This window comes from Tamandua tetradactyla, chromosome 1, assembly GCF_023851605.1.
Source record: "Tamandua tetradactyla isolate mTamTet1 chromosome 1, mTamTet1.pri, whole genome shotgun sequence".
NCBI lineage: Eukaryota > Metazoa > Chordata > Mammalia > Pilosa > Myrmecophagidae > Tamandua > Tamandua tetradactyla.
Window position 1 is genome coordinate 38,929,244 of NC_135327.1, and position 18,623 is coordinate 38,947,866.

An 18,623-nucleotide genomic window follows, 5' to 3' on the forward strand; every position below is an offset into this window, starting at 1 on the left:
AGTGGCTGTAGCCAAGTCAGCCTTGGTGAGTGGAAGTCCATGTTGCTGAGCCCATGCATAACCTCCATCCCTACCACCATGACCACTTTGTTCATGAGCCCACTGGGCAATGGCAGGAGTTGCTGGGGAAAGAGGCTGACTGGTATCCACAGAACAGGTCATCTTATCTACTTGATTATTAAAACCTTCCTCTGCTGAAGTCACCCTCTGGTGTGCATTCACATGGGACACAAATATGTTCATGTTTTTAGCCCACTCAGAAAGGTCTATCCACATACTTCTTCCCCAGACCTCCTGGTCACCAATTTTCCAATTATGGTCTTTCCAAGTCCCTGACCATCCAGCCGTTAAACCATTAGCAACAGCTCATGAGTCAGCATACAAACGCACCTCTGGCCAGTTCTCCTTCCAAGCAAAATGAATAACCAGATGCACTGCTCGAAGTTCTGCCCACTGGGAGGATTTCCCCTCACCACTGCCCTTCAAGGACACCCCAGAAAGGGGTTGTAGTGCTGCAGCTGTCCACTTTCGAGTGGTACCTGTATATCATGCTGAACCATCATAAACCAGGCCTGAGTTTTCTCTTCCTCAGTCAATTCACTGTAAGGAACTCCCCAAGAGGCCATAGCTCTGGTCTGGGAAAGAGAAGGTAATGTGGCAGGAGTGGAGACCACAGGCATTTGCGCCACTTCTTCATGTAACTTACTTGTGCCTTCAGGACCTGCTCTGGCCCTATCTCGTATATACCATTTCCATTTTACAATAGAGTGCTGCTGCACATACCCAACTTTATGGCTTGGTGGGTCAGACAACACTCAGCTCATGATAGGCAACTCAGGTCTCATTGTAACTTGGTGGCCCATAGTTAAGCATTCAGTCTCTACTAAGGCCCAGTAGCAGGCTAAAAACCGTTTCTCAAAAGGAGAGTAGTTGTCTGTAGCAGATGATAAGGCTCTGTTCCAAAATCCTAAGGGTCTGCATTGTGATTCTCCTATAGGGGCCTGCCAAAGGCTCCAGACAGCAACTCTATATGCCACTGACACTTCCAGTACCATTGGATCTGCTGGATCATTCGGCCTAAGTGGCAGAGCAACTTGTACAGTAGCCTGGACCTGTCGCAGAGCCTTCTCTTGTTCAGGTCCCCATTCAAAATTAGCAGCTTTTCTGGTCACTTGATAAATGGGCCGGAGTAGCACACCCAAATGAAGAATATGTTGTTGCCAAAATCCAAAGAGACCAACTAGGCATTGTGCCTCTTTTTTGGTCATAGGAGGGGCCAGATGCAGCAACTTATCCTTCACCTTAGAAGGAATATCTCGACATGCCCCACACCACTGGACACCTAGAAATATCACTGAGGTGGAAGGCCCCTGTTGGATTTATCTCCCATCCTCTGATATGCAAATGCCTTACCAGTAAGTTCAGAGCAGTTGCTACTTCTTGCTCACTAGGTCCAATCAACATGATATCATCAATATAATGGACCAGTGTGATGTCTTGCAGGAGAGAGAAATGATCAAGGTCCCTGCAGACAAGATTTTGACATAGGGCTGGAGAGTTGATATACCCCTGAGGTAGGACAGTGAAAATATATTGCTGACCTTGCCAGCTGAAAGCAAACTGTTTCTGGTGGTCCTTACTAATAGCTATTGAGAAAAAACGATTTGCCAGATCAATAGCTGCATACCAGGTACCAGGGGATGTACTGATTTGCTCAAGCAATGATACCACATCTGGAACAGCAGCTGCAAGTGGAGTTACCACCTGGTTGAGTTTACAATAATCCACTGTCATCCTCCAAGACCCATATGTTTTCTGCACAGGCCAAATAGGAGAGTTGAACGGGGATGTGGTGGGAATCACCACCCCTGCATTCTTCAAGTCCTTAAGAATGGCAGTAATCTCTGCAATCCCTCCAGGAATCCGGTATTGCTTCTGATTTACTATTTTGTAAGTAGGGGCAATTCTAGTGGCTTCCACTTGGCCTATCCCACCATAATAGCCCTCATTGCACGAGTTAGAGAGCCATTGTGGGGATTCTGCCAGTTGCTCAGTATGTCTATACCAATTATACATTCTGGAATTGGGGAAATAACTACAGAATGGGTCCGGGGGCCCACTGGACCCACTGTGAGACGGACCTGAGCTAAAACTCAATTGATCACCTGGCCTCCATAAGCCCCCACTCTGACTGGTGGACCAGAGTGACGTTTTGGGTTCCCTCGAATTAATGTCACTTCTGAACCAGTGTCTAATAATTCCCAAAACATCGGATCATTTCCTTTTCCCCAATGCACAGTTACCCTGGTAAAAGGCCGTCGGTCTCCTTGGGGAAATCTTGGAGTTAGATTAACAGTATAAATCTGTGGCAGTGTAACAGGGTTCTCCCCCAATGGGACCTGGCCTCCCTTTCATTCAAGGGGCTCTGGGTCTGTAAACTGTCTCAAGTGTGGAAATTGATTAAGGGGCTGTGACTCTGGGTTTTTGTAATTCAGGTTAGACTCCTGTTCACTTTACCTAGAACTCTTTTTTTTATACAGTTCGAACAAGAATTTAGTAGACTGCCCTTCTATTGTATTTCTAGGTACCCCATGATTTACTAGCCAATGCCACAAATCTCTGCAAGCCATATAATTTTGAATCCTGCTTTGAGTTTGCTGTCTATTATAATAGCCATGTTTACCCTGTCTTTGGCGATTAAGTGCTGCCACCTGGCTTCTGCCAATTCAGGATCCCATCATGCCTACTGTGGTTAAGGATTCCAGCTCAATGACAGCAGTTCCTACAGTAATATCTGACCTATAGAGAAATGCAACTACAGAGCTCTTCAGGGATGATGGTGTTATTCTCACAAATTCATTTCTCATTGTTCTGGTAAAAGGTGCATCCTCCAGACATTCCTGGGGTATAAGAGCAGGCTTTGCATGATAAATCCACTTTAACATTCCAATCTCTCTAAACCTCTGAATCCCCTCATCTACATTATAGCAGGGCAGTTCTGGCATTTCAACCTCAGGTAATGTTGGCCACCTTTTGATCCATGTTTCAACCAACCATTCAAACAAACTGTTAATCCCTTTTCTAACACCTCGAGCTATAACATTGAATGCAGAATCTCTGCTTAGTGGGCCCATATCAATAAATTCAGCCTGATCCAGCCTTATATTCCTTCCACCATTATCCCACACCCTTAAAATCTATTGCCACACATATTCCCCTGATTTCTGTCTATATAAATTGGGAAACTCACACAATTCTTTTGGAGTATAACATACCTCCTTATGTGTGATACTTTGTACCTCACCTTTAGGGACCTGCTGGGACTTTAGTCTAGTTATAGGTCTGGAAGAAATGAGGGGTGGTGGGGGTGGGTCATGAAAAAGAATTAGAAATATCTTCCAAGCCATTTGCTTCAGGGTCTTCACTTGCAGTTTCATCTGGTGAAATAGGATTAATCACTCTAGGGCTAATCCCTTCAGGAGGAGGTTGGGTGGCCAACTCCACAAAGCAGGCTGGAGGTGGGGCAGCTATGTCCTCAGGGCAGACTATTACAGGGTTATCTAGAGAAGATTCAGCATGACCTAGGGTTTCAACCTCACCCCCGACATCATTATCAATACATATGTCATCATTCCATTTTTCAGGATCCCACTCATTTCCAATTAAAGCCCTCACTTTAACAGCAGACACCATACAACATTGAGATTTCAGTTAACGTTACAAAGTTGCTACTCTAACAAGATTCTGAGTCTGATTTTCAGAGATCTGAAATCTATGGCTACAGGAAATAAGATTTTCCTTCAGGATACTCATAGAAACATCTACATCTGTTAGACAGCACTTAAGCTTCTCGTTTGAAGCCTTAAGACCATCCCTTTCACTCCTTAATGTAGGCAGTGTATCTAACAACAACCAGCCAACATCTCTATACCTCTTATTTCCACAAAACTCTGTAAAAGTGTCAAAAACATTATCCCCCAGAGCCTGGCTTCATAAAAGCGAAGCATTAGGAGAGTCGAACGGTGATATTTTGCCTATCTTTTTTGCCAACTCACTCCATGGATTGGGAGTGTCACTCTGATTATGGGAATCAGAGTCCTTAGTGCCTTTGAGTTCAGTCAGAGTAGAAAACCATTCATAAAAACCCATTTTTAAGATTCTGTTTCTTAAGAACCACTCATGGTACCAAGATGTATTAGTTAAGGTTCTCTAGAGAAACAGAATCAACAGGGAACACTAGCAAATATAAAATTTATAAAAGTGTCTCACATGACAGTGGGAATGCAGAGTCCAGAATTCACAGGGCAGGCTGTGAAGCCAACTATTCTGATGGAGGTTCTGGATGAACTTCACAGGAGAGGCTTGCTGGCTGAAGCAGGAAAACAGCCTATCTCTTCTGAATTCTCCTTAAAAGGCTTCCAGTGATTAGACTGAGCATCATTCATTGCAGAAGACACTCCCCTTGGATGATTACAAATGGAATCAGCTGTGGATGCAGCTGATGTGCTCATGATCTAATTCTATGAAATGTCCTCATTGCAACAGACAGGCCAGCACTTGCCTAACCAGACAAACAGGTACCACCACTTGGTCAAGTTGACACATGAAGCTGACTATGACACCAAGTAAGTACAAAACTAGATGCCAGTCTTAAGTTTTGGTTTGTGGAGCTAGCAAATGGAGACAAAAATGAAGCTTGGAAAACCTAAAGCTAAGAAACCCATTATTAAATGATAATGAATCTATGGATTAACGATCCAGTGTCTTCACTGAGAAGGTGGTGGAGCCCGGAAAGGTTGTGGGATATGTCCCAAGACATGCAGGGCCAGCAGGTGGTGGAGTAGGATGGGAGGAAATACTTCTCTAGCACACATGCTGCAAATACTTGTCTCCACAGGGCCTTCTGAAAAGCAGTAAAACACAGGGCCAGGGAGAACAATCGGGCCCCTGAGACGGCATGTAAGTTGAAGAAGAGATGGTTTTTAGAAGCTGAGACAGTATCAACTCTGTAGGCAAACAGATCCCACTCCCAATGCCCAACTCTGCTCAATGGGTGTCCCTGGGCGCTTTTCATCCCTCTCTGAGCATCAGTTTTCTTGTCTGAAGGTGGGGATAGTAACATCTCCCTTGAAGTGTTCTGAGATACTTAGAGATCTCTCCAAGCAAGAACCTGTACACAGCAGGCCTTTGAGAAGTGGTGGCACTGCACTATCATCATGTTAGAAAGGACCAAGACACATGTTTGTGTAGATGATGGGCAGTCATAGATTCTAAGGGGAGGGCAGCTTGTGAGAAGACATGGCAGGGGTGATGAAGACTCAGGCAAAGAATAGTAGGGTCTGGCAACAGACTGAGAGAAAGCAGACTTGGGATGTATGACGTTTCTTCCTTGAGGAACAGCAGGATCTGATGGGATGGGAGCACTGAGGTAAGGGAAGAAACAGGGAAACTAGCTTGGCCAGGCTTTCCGTGAGCAGGTGGCAGAGCATCTAGTGTGAAGTGACCCATTCCTCCAAACACTCACTCAGCAAATAACATAAAGGCAACACCATATAAGGAGGCTCACTGCTGGGGCTGTGCAGCAACTACAACAAACTTGATCTCTGCCTTTGAGGCACCCACATTCCAGTGGTGGAGACAAACACCAGAATGGTAATGGTAACCATAATACACTACGGGGTGTGCTGAGAATTGATGGCAGTGGAATTGCAGATGACTTCCAGGCCCCCAATATGCAAAGGCCTGCACATCCATGTCAAGTTCAGGCCAGGAGTCAGACACCCTTTTACCAGCAGATAGGATGGCAGTCAGGAAAGGACTGCAATAAGGCACTCTGTAAAGTGCTCATCCAGGGGCCTGCTTCCCGAAAACTTGGAATGCCAAGCTTACGAGCAGAGAGGACAGAATCAAAATTTCCTGTGACAGTCTCCCTTTGACCACACGCCAAAGTCTCCCACCACAAAGCATGTGTTCATACAGGTAACTTTATGGAAATGCATGATGCCCTACAATTCAGATATGATATCACTGAAAGGTGAGGGTACCTGTGCAACAGACCTCTATAAAGAAAAATGTCTGAGCAAATGGTGGGATTATATACTGATACTCATGCACTCAGAAAGTTCAACAATTATTTGGCACTGGTGATTCAGAGAATGCCTCCCTTCCTAACCCAATGAGGAGCTGATGTGGGGTAAGGGATACTGTGAATGGCTTTCATTCCTGGGCTACAGATGAGGATAGAAGTATCCCTGGAGGCCACAGGAGAGGCATCTTGGACAGCCAGATTCTTGCTTAGGAAACTCAGGAGAAGGTGAGGAGTTAAGTCCTGACAATCAGGCAGGCATCAGACAGCTGAAAGAGTGGAACAGGAGCCCACCCAGAAGAGAAAAGATGGAAGAAAAGGCAGAAGACATGAAAAGGCACTCTGCGTCTATACATGCTAAGCAGCCAGTGCTGCTCAGAAAGCAGAGGGAGTGGGGGGGTCAGCCAACAGGGGGTACAGAGCGATGGCTGCGTCCACTCCAGGGGAGCCCTGGAGGATTCGCAGCAACAAAGGAGAAGCACTTGGGATGGGGTGTCAGATCTTCATCCCTGGCCCCAGGGAGAGAGTGAATTTGGAAAGACCAGACCTAGGGGATGTCTTTCCTGTTAGTAACACATTGACTCTCAATTTCATGAGCAAAATATCATTTCTTTGAAAGAAAATACATTCACAGCCCCTTAACAAACATAGCCAAGTTGTTGTGACTCTGAGGCCACATTAGTTGAGTTTGGCAAGGAGCCTGCGGGTTGTGCCACAAACACAGTTTAGGGCTCCCAGCAAGAAGTATGCTTCCAGGCATATTATGAGCCTGAAAATAACTAACTTGTGGGAAGCTGTGATTTCTAGACTCTGAATTCTATAATTTTTAATGATTTTGACTGTCAGCTGAAATAAGTACTAAAATTCTTCAAACAGTATCTATGTCTAGAATTTTCCTCAAAATGGACTATGTTTCTGAGAAATAAAAAGTAGGAAAATAATACAAGAAAGAAAAAAAACTAATGAGCATGCCAACAAATCTCTGAAAATACTAATTTTAAATTTCAAAGGCAAACCAGCCTAAGGCAGTTTTAATTTGACAAAGTCTGAGCGCCCCCTGATGGTCTACTAGGAACTCTACAAGCAGATGCCATTTTTAGCTGCACGAGGTCAATTGTTCAAATAATTAAGCAATTGTTCTTCCCTGCTTTGTAGAGAAAAAAATTAAGTAGGCTTACAACAAGAAATATGGGACTATTTAGGAAGCTGAAAAGTCAGAGATTTTGGGGATGGAGATTTGTTAAGCCAGAGCCAGAGATAGGTGCTTTAACATGAGGACCTAGAAGGACATTCTTATTTCACTGGATTGTTAGTTCCTCATATTTCTATAACTCCAGGGGAGTCTGGCACAGTGACTTAGGCAAGAAGCAAAGCTATGGTCCCTACCACAGCACCGGCTGCAGTCTGGGGCCCCCCACTGGCTACTCCTGTGACTGCAGGGCTGGCAAGAGATACCACCCACAGAGGAGGCCAGGGGCCTGCCAGGGTGCCATGGGAGGGTGGCTTCTGCTACCTTTCCCCAGGCAAATTATGTTGCAAGCATGTATCCTTTCCTTTTGGTAAAACATAATCTCAATCCAACCAGTAGGCTGAAGTTACATGGCAAACTGTTAAAATGTACTCTCCATTGAATAAATGGATCCAGGAGAATGAAAACTGCTTCTTGGGGAAGGTAAAGCCTGACAATGTTTGCAGAGAGAGGAAGCTCTGGCATGCACCTCCAAACAAAAGGGAACAAGTGGTCTTTACTTGGAGAACAGCTTCCTATTAGGACTCACTCCTTCATACATTATGCCTTTCATCCCCACTCAACCACAAAATGATTCTGCTGAAGCAAATACAATGGTAGAAAAAGATTTACACTGAAAGAATCTTTAATAATAAACTGTTGCCGATCTGCCTACTTGCCCGTGATTTATAATACAATAAACATCGGATTCTATTACGGCTCATGCACTAAAGCCATTGCTCTGAAAAACGGAATATGAAAGCACGCAGACTCCACCACCATCACAATGAAATGAGCATGTATAAATGTGCTAAGAGTATCTCTTTGCATCTTTTATAGTTTGTGTGTATTAATCTGTAACGCTTATTAAGAAAGTCATTGCTATGCAAAGCAGCACCCAATCCCTTTCTCTGGCTTTTCAACAGAGTGCACTGTTTAGCCAATAGGACGGACCCTCTGGCCCTCATTCTGCATTCATCACAGGCAACGTTTGCACAATGTATCTCTCAAAGGCGCTGAAAAGAAGGCCTTAATACTCATGTAAACAACTGCAAACCAATTACTTAATGAATCAGGCCCACACATAATGAGGTGCAGACAAAGACCTATAAATGCATTTTTGCGCCCAAGCCGCTGCTTTAAAGTAAAATCCCTCAGCTGTAGTTTGGGCTTAACTAGCACATCATAATCACTGTCTCTAGGACATCAGAGCAAGCCATTTTTTTTTAATTTTTTTTTTTTAGGTCCAGCGGGGTCTTTTTTTGAGGTTGCTCATCAGCTCACTGACAAAATAGAGCAAAGAAGAATTTTTAAAAGTGCTACAGCAGCACTGCACTGTTATGTTTATTCTCAAGTACTGGGTTTCAAGACCACTTGTAAAAGCAATAAAGCACAAGGAGTGACTGCAGTAAGTGGCATCCTTAAATGTAAGCCTCTAAGAAATTTCAGTGAATTTAGGCACAAACAGCAAAACTGCAGCTCTCTAAAGCTCAGGGTGGTGAATGAACTATACCAACCCCAGCCCAAGAATCAAACCGAGACAAACACCATACCAGTTCCACCCTTTCAATGTCCAGACCCCTGCTCTCCCTGGATTATTCTCAGACACCTAGATTCGGTGTTTTCCTGAAGATTTCTTTTTTTTTTTAAAGAAGGCTTGGAATTATTTGGGTTTTATTTAGGAAATTCATTTCATGACAAAACAACACTGATAACAACAGGCCCTTTCCTTAAATTGAAGAGGAAAAAAGTTTGATTTTAGGTACTGAAATTACCAGGCTGAGAAAATGTTCTACAAGATCCAACTGCTTTTTGAATGTATTTAGAAATTACCCCAAGAACACGTGTAAAGAAATGGTTATGAAGAACTGGGCTTCTTAATGCCTCAAAACTATAATGGAAATGGAACACTTTCTAACGATCTTAGGGATGCATTAAGCTGAATGATAACATTAAACCTTAAAGAAGTGTCTAGAATTTACTGTCTTTTAAAATTTCTTTTAGAAGACCTACGATTTGAATTTGAATATAATCATACAAATATAATACTTTAAAACTCTTCCTGTCTCATAATTTATTATCTCCCACTTCCCTTGAAAATATGGATGAAACCCAGTTATTAAAGATAATTTCTAATTATTAAATGAGTACTTCCCTAAAATTGAAGTTGTTAGGTTTCTGAAATGAATTTAATTCAACAAATTCAATCTCATTTAATGTATTTCCAAGTCTTAAAATATTGTTAATGTTTCTACAAAATATAAATGAAAATAGGATTTTTCATTTAAAAAATACTACACTTCTGGATCAAATAATTTTATCTTATTGGACATTATTTGGGACATTAGAAATGTAACATTTGTGTTTCAAAATTTCATCTGAGTTCAAATGGTTAATCCAAATGTAACAAAATCATTTTAAGGACACTTTTCTAATAAGAAAAGCTATTACAAAAGGAAACTTGCTGTGGCATTTAAATGATATTTAGCCCAAAGCAAAAACGCAGGTATTTCATCAGACAATTCCTTGCATTTCCTCCATAAATTCTTTCTGAGGGACCTGATGCCACTGCATGATTAGTATTTGATACTGAAAACAAATTCAATACACAGCTCACTTATCATTGCTCAAAAACTTATAAGAAGTGTTACGGTGTAACAAATGCAAAAAGATAAAAAACTTTGTTCTTTAGGGAAAAGAAGCATGTTTTCTTAATGTATTCAATCTGAAAGCAAGGATGGATCAGAAAAGGAAAGAATTATCCAGCCTAAAACCTTGGCTTAGAAAATAAAAAAAAAAGGAGTACAAAAATGAATATCCAGCAATTGCTAGTTTATATACCAGCCGTTTCAGAAAGAAGAAACATGCCACTTTATTTCTTTAAAGGCCTGATGTTTTTTCTCTGCTCTTATCCTGACAACTTCCATTGTGTGGTCTCTAAGCAGGCCTGCTGGGAGCAGCTGTAGAAGCTAATTCGTGGTTCACTGAGGTGTCAATTGAGTCTTAAACCAAGGAAACAACAGCTGCAAAACAATACTTGGCTCTGGTGCAAATATTTTCAAAGGTAGGCCAAAGTTTCAACTGTTATTTAGGATAAACAAAAACCCAAACCATCAAGTCACATAGCAAAATAATATGAAGCCAGAGTTTAATTCATTGCGTGTGACACTTCTCAGCTTTGTTGTTGTCATTCAGAAAGGCTTTTATGACTTTACCTTGACAAAGAACTTCCTTCGCTAGATGAAAAACTCGTTTCTGAAGTGATTTTGTTAGCTGCCTTTGTCTTGCATGTATCTCGGCCAATATTCAAACCTGCGATAAGCACAGACATGGAGAGTGAGCCTGAGCTATCACATAGCAATGAGACGCCACGAAGAAGTTGTGGCCTCACAGAAACTGTGATCCAACAAATGTCAAAAGAGGAAGATGCTATTCAAGTTACAGAAAAGCAAGGGAACTTCTGAGGCAAGAGAGCTTTCGAGGCAAGGAGTGACATTTTGGTAGAAAACTGAAAGGAATTGGGGGGAGGGTTCTATGATTCTGAAACAAAAGCCACCAAAAGTAAAATAAAATCACCCAAGGGCTATTGTAAATACCAAATGGCTCTCTGCTACTAGGCAGGGCCCTGGGTCATCCCATTGGCATAACACATTAGCAGTGATAGATCACCAGGATAACGTGGAAATAATTGACACATGGATAACAGTTACCCACTCTTAAGCCCCTCTGCCAAATCCTCTGTTTTTCCATCAGGCAGAGGAGTTTGAACCCACACTAAAACTCAACGGCCACTTTTTAACCAGTCTGGAAAAGTTGGTGAGGAGAATACACAATGTCTCTTTCCCTGGAGCTTGGAGGGCAGCAGATGGTTCAAAGGATGCTCTCAGCCTGCAGGGGAATCCCTGCCCCCATCTCCTCAGCCTTGGATGTTTCTACTCCAATTTTGACTCCTAAATGGCAGTTGTCTGAGATCACGAATATAGAGTGCATGGCTATCTTTGCAAAAAGCATTTGCTGAATTTCTAACCTAACCTGCTTGCCTTCATGTAAGCTCTGCAACAAAACTATTCTCTTAACAACATGCTCATGCTCAGCTCTAAGAGGGTCTCTATGAATTTATTAGGACAAGGTCTTTTCAGATGTGAAAACAAAGGTGCAAGGTTTAAGTGGCTTTCCTTAGCATCAGGTCCACAGACCCAGAACTAAGACACTGAATACAGAAAGCTACTGAAAAATGTACTTCAATAGGTGGATTTGGGGGTGGGCCCCTGAATTCTGAGCAAACACACCCACCAATGCCTGGGACAGTGCTGTGATGTTTAACCTCGGGTATGTGCTTCCATTTCTCTCTGTTCTCCCAGCCTGTTGTCTGCTTCTCGTCAGAGCTCAGAAGTCCTTCAGAGCAGTGTGAGAGTGAAGGTGAAAAAGTAATGTGTGTCCGGGTATGAGGCAGTAGCTAACTCTAGTGACAGTCAGCAATATTAGAAGCACGTTTAGGATTCCAGTGCAGGAAAATATAGAATCCAGCAAAGCACAAAGAGTGCTTTTGAGTGGTGTGAGGGAACTGAATCTAGTGGGTACTTGATTACATAATTTCTAAACTGTCACTTCATTTATGAATAGATTAATAAGAAAATATGTTAGTTATTAGTATATTAATAGTACTACACTTGTTGATGCACATCTAAGAAAGTACAACTTATGTCAAATTTACTCATTCCTTGAGCCTGTCCAAATTAACTGTCCAATATATTCTTACCAAAATCAGATTTGTGGAGTTGCCTTCACAACTAACCAGAAGCAATGCTCCAGGCAAGGCATTACTCTCTTGGGACCTCATTTGTAAAATGAAGGGGTTGGATAAATACTAAGTTCCCTCTAGATTCTAATTCTGTCACTCAAATGCGAAGAAGAAAATAGAACAGTTACGGTTTTAGTAGTGTTATATCTTTCAAAAGAGATGAGGACCTCCATTAGGGCAGAGAGCTTGTTCTATACCTCAACAAACTACATCTTACATTTGTGGAGTTCAAATAACCACCACCACTTTTAGGGCGGAACCCCTGGAGCTTCTAACTACCAGGCACTGTGCTAGGAACTTAACCTGCAGTAGCTCTCGGAATCCTTAAAACAACCCAAATTATGGAATTTTGTAGCAACAGACTCTAACACTAATATTAACTGGGAAATAGCTCTCCAAAGACAGGCAGCTAAATCTGATGCACCATAAGTATGTCACCTGAATAAGTGTCTGTCTGAAGGAGATATTTTTGGGACAACTGGGAAATTTGAGTATGGACTAGGCATCATGTGATATTTAGAAATCACTATTAATACTGATAGGTGAAATTATGGCATGGCAGTTATGAAAAATAAGAAAGCCATTAAAAATGAATTTAATCCACTTACTTCACAAAGGGTGTTCAGATGATTTATGTTGAAAAAAACAGGTGTAACGAAAGGAAAACCATGGAAAATGATAAAAATACAGTAATAAAGTATAAAAAAAAGGAAAATTATAATTGAAACAAAGATTCCAGATTGAAGGAACGACATTTAAGCTTAAAATTTAGCTTTCTCGGGATTGACAGTCTTTTCACTTAAAGAACTCAAAATCTCCCAACATCCCAGTAAGGGAAGATGGTCCAGCATGGTGTGCCTCATTTAATGACTAAGAAACTGGGAGATGTGGGAAGACGGGTTTGGGGTGTCTCCTGTGGTATTTAAAAAGCTACTATGGAGGCATGCCTCTCAGGATAGACAGGCTGGTATGGGCTGACCATCCCACCTGCATTCAGGGGGAGGCTCTTTCACACCCTGTTTGTGGAGTATGAGAAAATGCTTCTAACGGGCAGCTCCTTACAAGGAAAATTCTAGAACTCTTCGAAGAATGACCAAACTCTTTCTGACCTGGGCTGCCTCTGCCCATACTTACCTGACAATTGTGATGCAGGAACATTAGCCTTTTGAAATTTGTCTTCCGTTTGATTTGTATTGTCCTGAAAGGTAGACTGCTTCAGCAACTGGTAAGCTCTTGTTTCTATAAAGGAAAAAAGGCACAGAAATCATGAACTTTCAACAGCCAGAGAGAATTTTCTTAAATTCTTCCTCTACTAGGTTAATACTTTTCAAATGCATGCAAAAATTTTCTTGAACTGCTGAATTTTAGAAATTGTGAAAACAAACAAAAACATCAATTCAGAGGGCAGGCAATGGTGGCTCAGTGGCAGAATTGTTGCCTGCTGTGCTGAAGATCAGAGTTTGATTCCTGGAGCCTGTGCATGCAAAAAAAAAAAAAAAGAATTCAGTTGAACCTAGACTTTAAGACCCAAAAACAAGTTGTATGAGTTTATGTGAGGGAGCCTGATTCTACTCATTACTTTGAGAGGGGCTGTGGATAGGTTCAATAGCACAATGACTCCTGTCCTTGCAGAAGGAACTACAGAAATGAGTTAGAAGAGGCAGCACTGGTTCTGGAAATCGTGGACAGGATACTCTGGAGCACCCCATGCCCGGGCTCTTGAGGTGCTCACATCTGAGGGCAGGTGTTCTGGGAGAGGGGAGGAAGGGTCAGGAAAAGTAGTGGCAATAAGATGAGCTTAGGACTCCCAGCTTAGAAAATCTAAGCAAGGCTTGTCATGGGGAGGGGAGAGAGCGTCTGCAGGGAGCACAGACAGGTGCCCAGAGGAATCAGCAGCAGCCTAAATCGGGCTCCATTCCAAACAGTGCACTTGGCAGTACAGGACTTCTAAGAATGTCTTCTGTAAGTTGAATTGGGAAAGACTTGGGAAAAAGAAGAAATAAAAATTGCATTAAGTGCTCCAGTCTCAAATGCACCTGGATGAAGCAGAGGAGAGAGAATGAGTTCTAGCACAGACTTACTCCAACAACTTCAGAGGCTGCCCATGACCCTTCAGGCCCCACCACCTACATCTTCAACTCTGCTACAAAAGGATTCCTGCTGTCAACTTCAGAGGCTGGCAATAGGACACATTCCTGCATTTTGTTGGCTCAATTTAAGAACTTAACCATGAGCCCTTTATTACTGGATTAAAACTAACATCACACTGAAGAATAAATAACTTATCTTGCCCTACTGAGAATCAATGGAGATAAAAATGAATATAAATGAATAATTTGGAATATTAAATGGAATGTAATTAAAATATGTGCAGATAAGGGATTCTTAACTCTGCAGATAACAGATCCTAAGGCAAGGGTTTGTGTGTGTGTGTTTTTAATGATTGCTGGATTGCAAAATCAGTTTGGTGTGATGGAACTAGTATCTTGAAAAATTTAATAAAGAAAATATCAAATACCATGCATGCAGCAAGAACTACTGTTTTGTACAAGTACTGGCTTGGGGAATAAAAAGTGTTTTCCAGTGTCCTAGGGTTTCTCTGACAGGATGGCATCATAGCACTCTCCAAATAACTTTTAAGCCCATATTACTTCAGACTTTTATTCCAAAGTTATATGCTGTATGGCAATTTCAGGAGAGGGAAGATGTTGATAAAATCAGAGTGTCTGAATTTTAAAAAGGTAAGAAATTAAAATACCCTGTTCTGTTTTTATTTTAAAGAGATCAACCAAAAAGTTTTTCAGCTTTAAAGATACAAGTCCAGATCTTTAATTTTTTTTATTTAATTTTTTCTTTCTTTTTTTTTATTGTCAAACCCAAACAACATACAAACACGAACATTCTTAACATACAAATATTCCACATGGTGTACAATCAGTGGTTGACAATATCATCACACAGTAGCATATTCATCACACATGATCATTTCTTAGAACATTTTCATCACCCCAGAAAAAGAAATAAAAAGAAAAAAATCATATATACTATACCCCTTACCCCTCTGTCTCACTGACCACTAGTATTTTCATGCACCCAATATATTTTAACCTTTGTTCACTCTATTTTTTTTCTATACCCCTTATCACTCCCTTTCACTGATCACTAGTATTTCAATCTACTTGATTTATTTTAACATTTGTTCCCCTTATTATTTATTAATTTTTCACTCATTTATACATACCTTAGATAAAAGGAGCATCAGACACAAGGTTTTCACAATCACAAAGTTATACTGTGAAAGCTATATCATTATACAGTCATCTTCAAGAAACATGGCTACTGGAACACAGTTCCACAGTTTTAGGCACTTCCCTCTAGACTCTCTGATGCTTAAATAAAGTATATCTATGTAATGTGTAAGAATAACTTCCAGGATAACCTCTACTCTATTTGAAATCTCTCAGCCACCGACACTTTATTTTCTCTCATTTCTCTCTTTCCACTTTCGGTCGAGAAGGTGTTCTCAATCCCTTGACGCTGAGTCCCAACTCGTTCTAGGTTTCCATCCCATGTTGCCAGGGAGGTTTACACTCCTAGGAGTCATGTCCCACGTAGAGAGGGGGAGGGCAATGAGTTTGCCTGCCGTGTTGGCTGAGAGAGAGAGGGGTCACATCTGAGCAACAAAAGAGGTTCTCTGGGGGGTGACTCTCAGGTCTAATTTTAAGAAGGTTTAACCTATCCGTTGTGGAGATAAATTTCATATGAACAAATCCCAAGATTGAGGGCTCGGTCTATTGATTTGGTTGTCCCTGCTGCTTGCGAGAATATCAGGAATTCTCCAAGTGAAGAAGTTGAATTTTCCCCCTTTCTTGACATTCCCCCAAGGGGACTTTGCAAATACTTCTTTTTGTACTGTTCAAATCACTCTGGGGTTTATCAGGGCATCACATTGGACAAACCTACAAAATCTCATGCCCTATTCAAGGTTCCATGTACTTATGGTGTTCAATTAACCTGTCCATATAAGTTATATTAGGAAATGCACCTAGTCAAAATATAAATTTTGTACCAAATAAACATTTTTTTGCATTAGTCTCACACAGAAGTTGAAGTTTTAAAATATGAATAATCATCTAGTTTCAACATCCTGAAATATTGAAATTCCTTTGTTCTTCCTCATGCAAAAACATTTTTTAATTTGTACATTTAGTCACTATCATTGTACACTCTAGGCATTCCTAGATAATACCATCTCAGTCTTTATTGTCTATCTTTCCTTCTGGTTTCATATGTGCCCCCAGCAGTCCTCCTTCTATCATTCTCACATTCAGCTTCATTCAGTGTCAAGTCCAGATCTTAATGACCATATGCTACATCTACATTCAATAAAACTTGTTCAGTTAAGGAAAAGATAGAAATTTTTTTAAAAAGTGGGGGGCAGGGAGCCAACTTCTTGAGCAATAAAGACTCTTGGAGTTAGGGTTTGCAATTCTTCCTTTGTTTCTTTTCTTTTTTTAATTGTGAAAAAAATGTACATATAAAAAAAGCAATAAATTTCAAAGTATATTGCAACAATTAGCTGTAGAACAGATTTCAGACTTTGGTGAGGGTTACAATTTCACAATTGCAGGTTTTTCCTTTTAGCTGCTCCAAGACACTGGAGATTTAAAATTAATATAATGATTCAGCAGTCATACTCATTTGTTAAATCTGTTCTAGCTCCATCTTCTCCTTTGATCTTTCTCCCAATCTTTAGGGACATTTGGGCTATGTCCATACTAACTTTTCTCATGGTGGAAAGGGCTGTTTATAGGAATAGGAGGATGGAACTAGTTGACGTTTTGGAAAGGCTGTCCCCTCGGGGTTTTAGGATTTATCTGGCCTAGGAACCTATTTGGAGGTTGTAGGTTTCTGGAAAGTAATCATAGTTCATGGAACCTTTGTAGAATCTCAGATAGAACCCTAGGTGTTCTTTTTTTTTTTTTTTTTGGAGCTCTTTCAAAGGATTTATTTGCTACAGAACTGCTTGAGTCCACTGATGACATGAACTCAGGATTTCTGTGTTTAAAAGGGTTTTACTTGCAGCTTTATTTTTACAGTACTTCAACCTTCAAAAAGCAATTAATTGTGCCAGCACTTAACATGTCTAGCAGAGGTTAGAAAAAGTCAGAATCTGTAGAACTAGACTTTTGAAAATAGACAAAAATGAATATTAAAAATTCCTCATTTGGATAGATCCTCAGTTGAGATCACATTCATCTAGTTTTAGATCAGAAATGTATTTTATAACTATAGACCTTGTAGTTATAAAAATACCTTGGACTTGACTGGTAAGGATTTCCAAGCACTGAATGAATGACAGGATAGAAGCCATTCAGTTGGTCAATTCTGGCATGTGTCCCAACTGGCTTGTATAGTTTTATAAATATCACTCAAACCCAAAACTTCTGGTTCTCTGTTACTGATTGTCTTAATCTGGTTCCCAATAGTTTCAAAAAAAAAAAAAAAAAAACAAACAAAATTTTCCCTGCAAGAGCACGTATTTGTTGCTTGTGGACAGATACAGAGAAGCCAAATATGGAAGTGAATAAACAATTCAGCCATGTAGCTGTGACTCTCGGGATGGCTATGGAGGCTGTCAGAAAAGTCCCTCACTGGCGCTCACTTGCTGGGCTCTAGAGGTGGTGATCCAAGGCAACATCACCCCGAAGAGGGTGTGAACCCCAGTAGCTGCTCGATGGGTTTAAATCGCCACTCATCCGCCTCCAGCTCTTCTACCAAACCAGCTAGTTTTTCCATCCGAGCAACTTGCTGATCATGTTTCACTTGTTTTAGTGTAGATGCTACTTGATAGCTGAAAACAGATTCACAGAGAAATCTCTCAGAGCCATCTTCTAACATCTCTCCAGCTCCTTTGGGGTAGGTGAAAAGGGCTTTCCGTGGTGGTGCAAGGTCTGAGACACTGAAACCAGATCCAGTGACAGAACTTCCACTGACCCCACCAGCTGAGGAGGATGATGAAGAGGCAGCCATTTCCTCTCTAGTAGAATCCTCACTTCACTGCTGTGGGACTCTGGGTCAAATCACTTAACCTCTCTGTTCCTCCACTGCCTCATCTCAGCGGCTTTGGCCTTTTCCTTTAGAGCCCCGCCCCTACGACCATCCGGAACAGCCCGACTCCCTAGGTGTTCTTTAGGTTGGTGGGAATGGTTTTGGCTGAGGTTTGACAAACCATGGTAAGTAACAATATCTAGCTGAAGTTTGTGTAAGAGTAGCCTTCAGAGAAGCCTCTTGACTCTATTTTAACTCTCTCAGCCACTGATACCTTATTTGTGATAATTCTTTTCCCCCTTTTTGTCAGGAAGGCATTGTCAATCCCATGGTGCCAGGGACAGGCTCATCCCTAGGAGTCATACCCCATATGCTGCCAGGAAGACTTTCATCCCTGATGTCATGTCCCACATATGGGAGGAGGATAATGATTTCACTTGCAGAGTTGGGCTTACAGA

General features: G+C 41.4%; 2 protein-coding genes across 3 annotated transcripts in view; both read right to left on the minus strand.

Annotated features, from left to right (window-relative positions):
* The window catches only part of KIZ (kizuna centrosomal protein), a 172,817-nt gene that overhangs the window by 14,081 nt on the left and 140,113 nt on the right, over window positions 1-18,623 (minus strand). For both annotated transcript variants that reach the window (XM_077114714.1, XM_077114710.1), the window contains 2 exons: window positions 13,249-13,353; window positions 10,529-10,625 (listed from right to left, as the gene is read on the minus strand). In XM_077114714.1, the coding sequence (XP_076970829.1) occupies window positions 10,529-10,625; window positions 13,249-13,353 (202 nt within the window). The remainder of the gene's footprint in view (window positions 1-10,528; window positions 10,626-13,248; window positions 13,354-18,623) is intronic.
* On the minus strand, window positions 17,657-18,291 carry LOC143645080 (anaphase-promoting complex subunit 16). The gene has a single exon (XM_077114706.1). It carries the CDS (start codon window positions 18,145-18,147, stop codon window positions 17,815-17,817), a length of 333 nt encoding a protein of 110 aa, XP_076970821.1. The 5' UTR covers window positions 18,148-18,291; the 3' UTR covers window positions 17,657-17,814.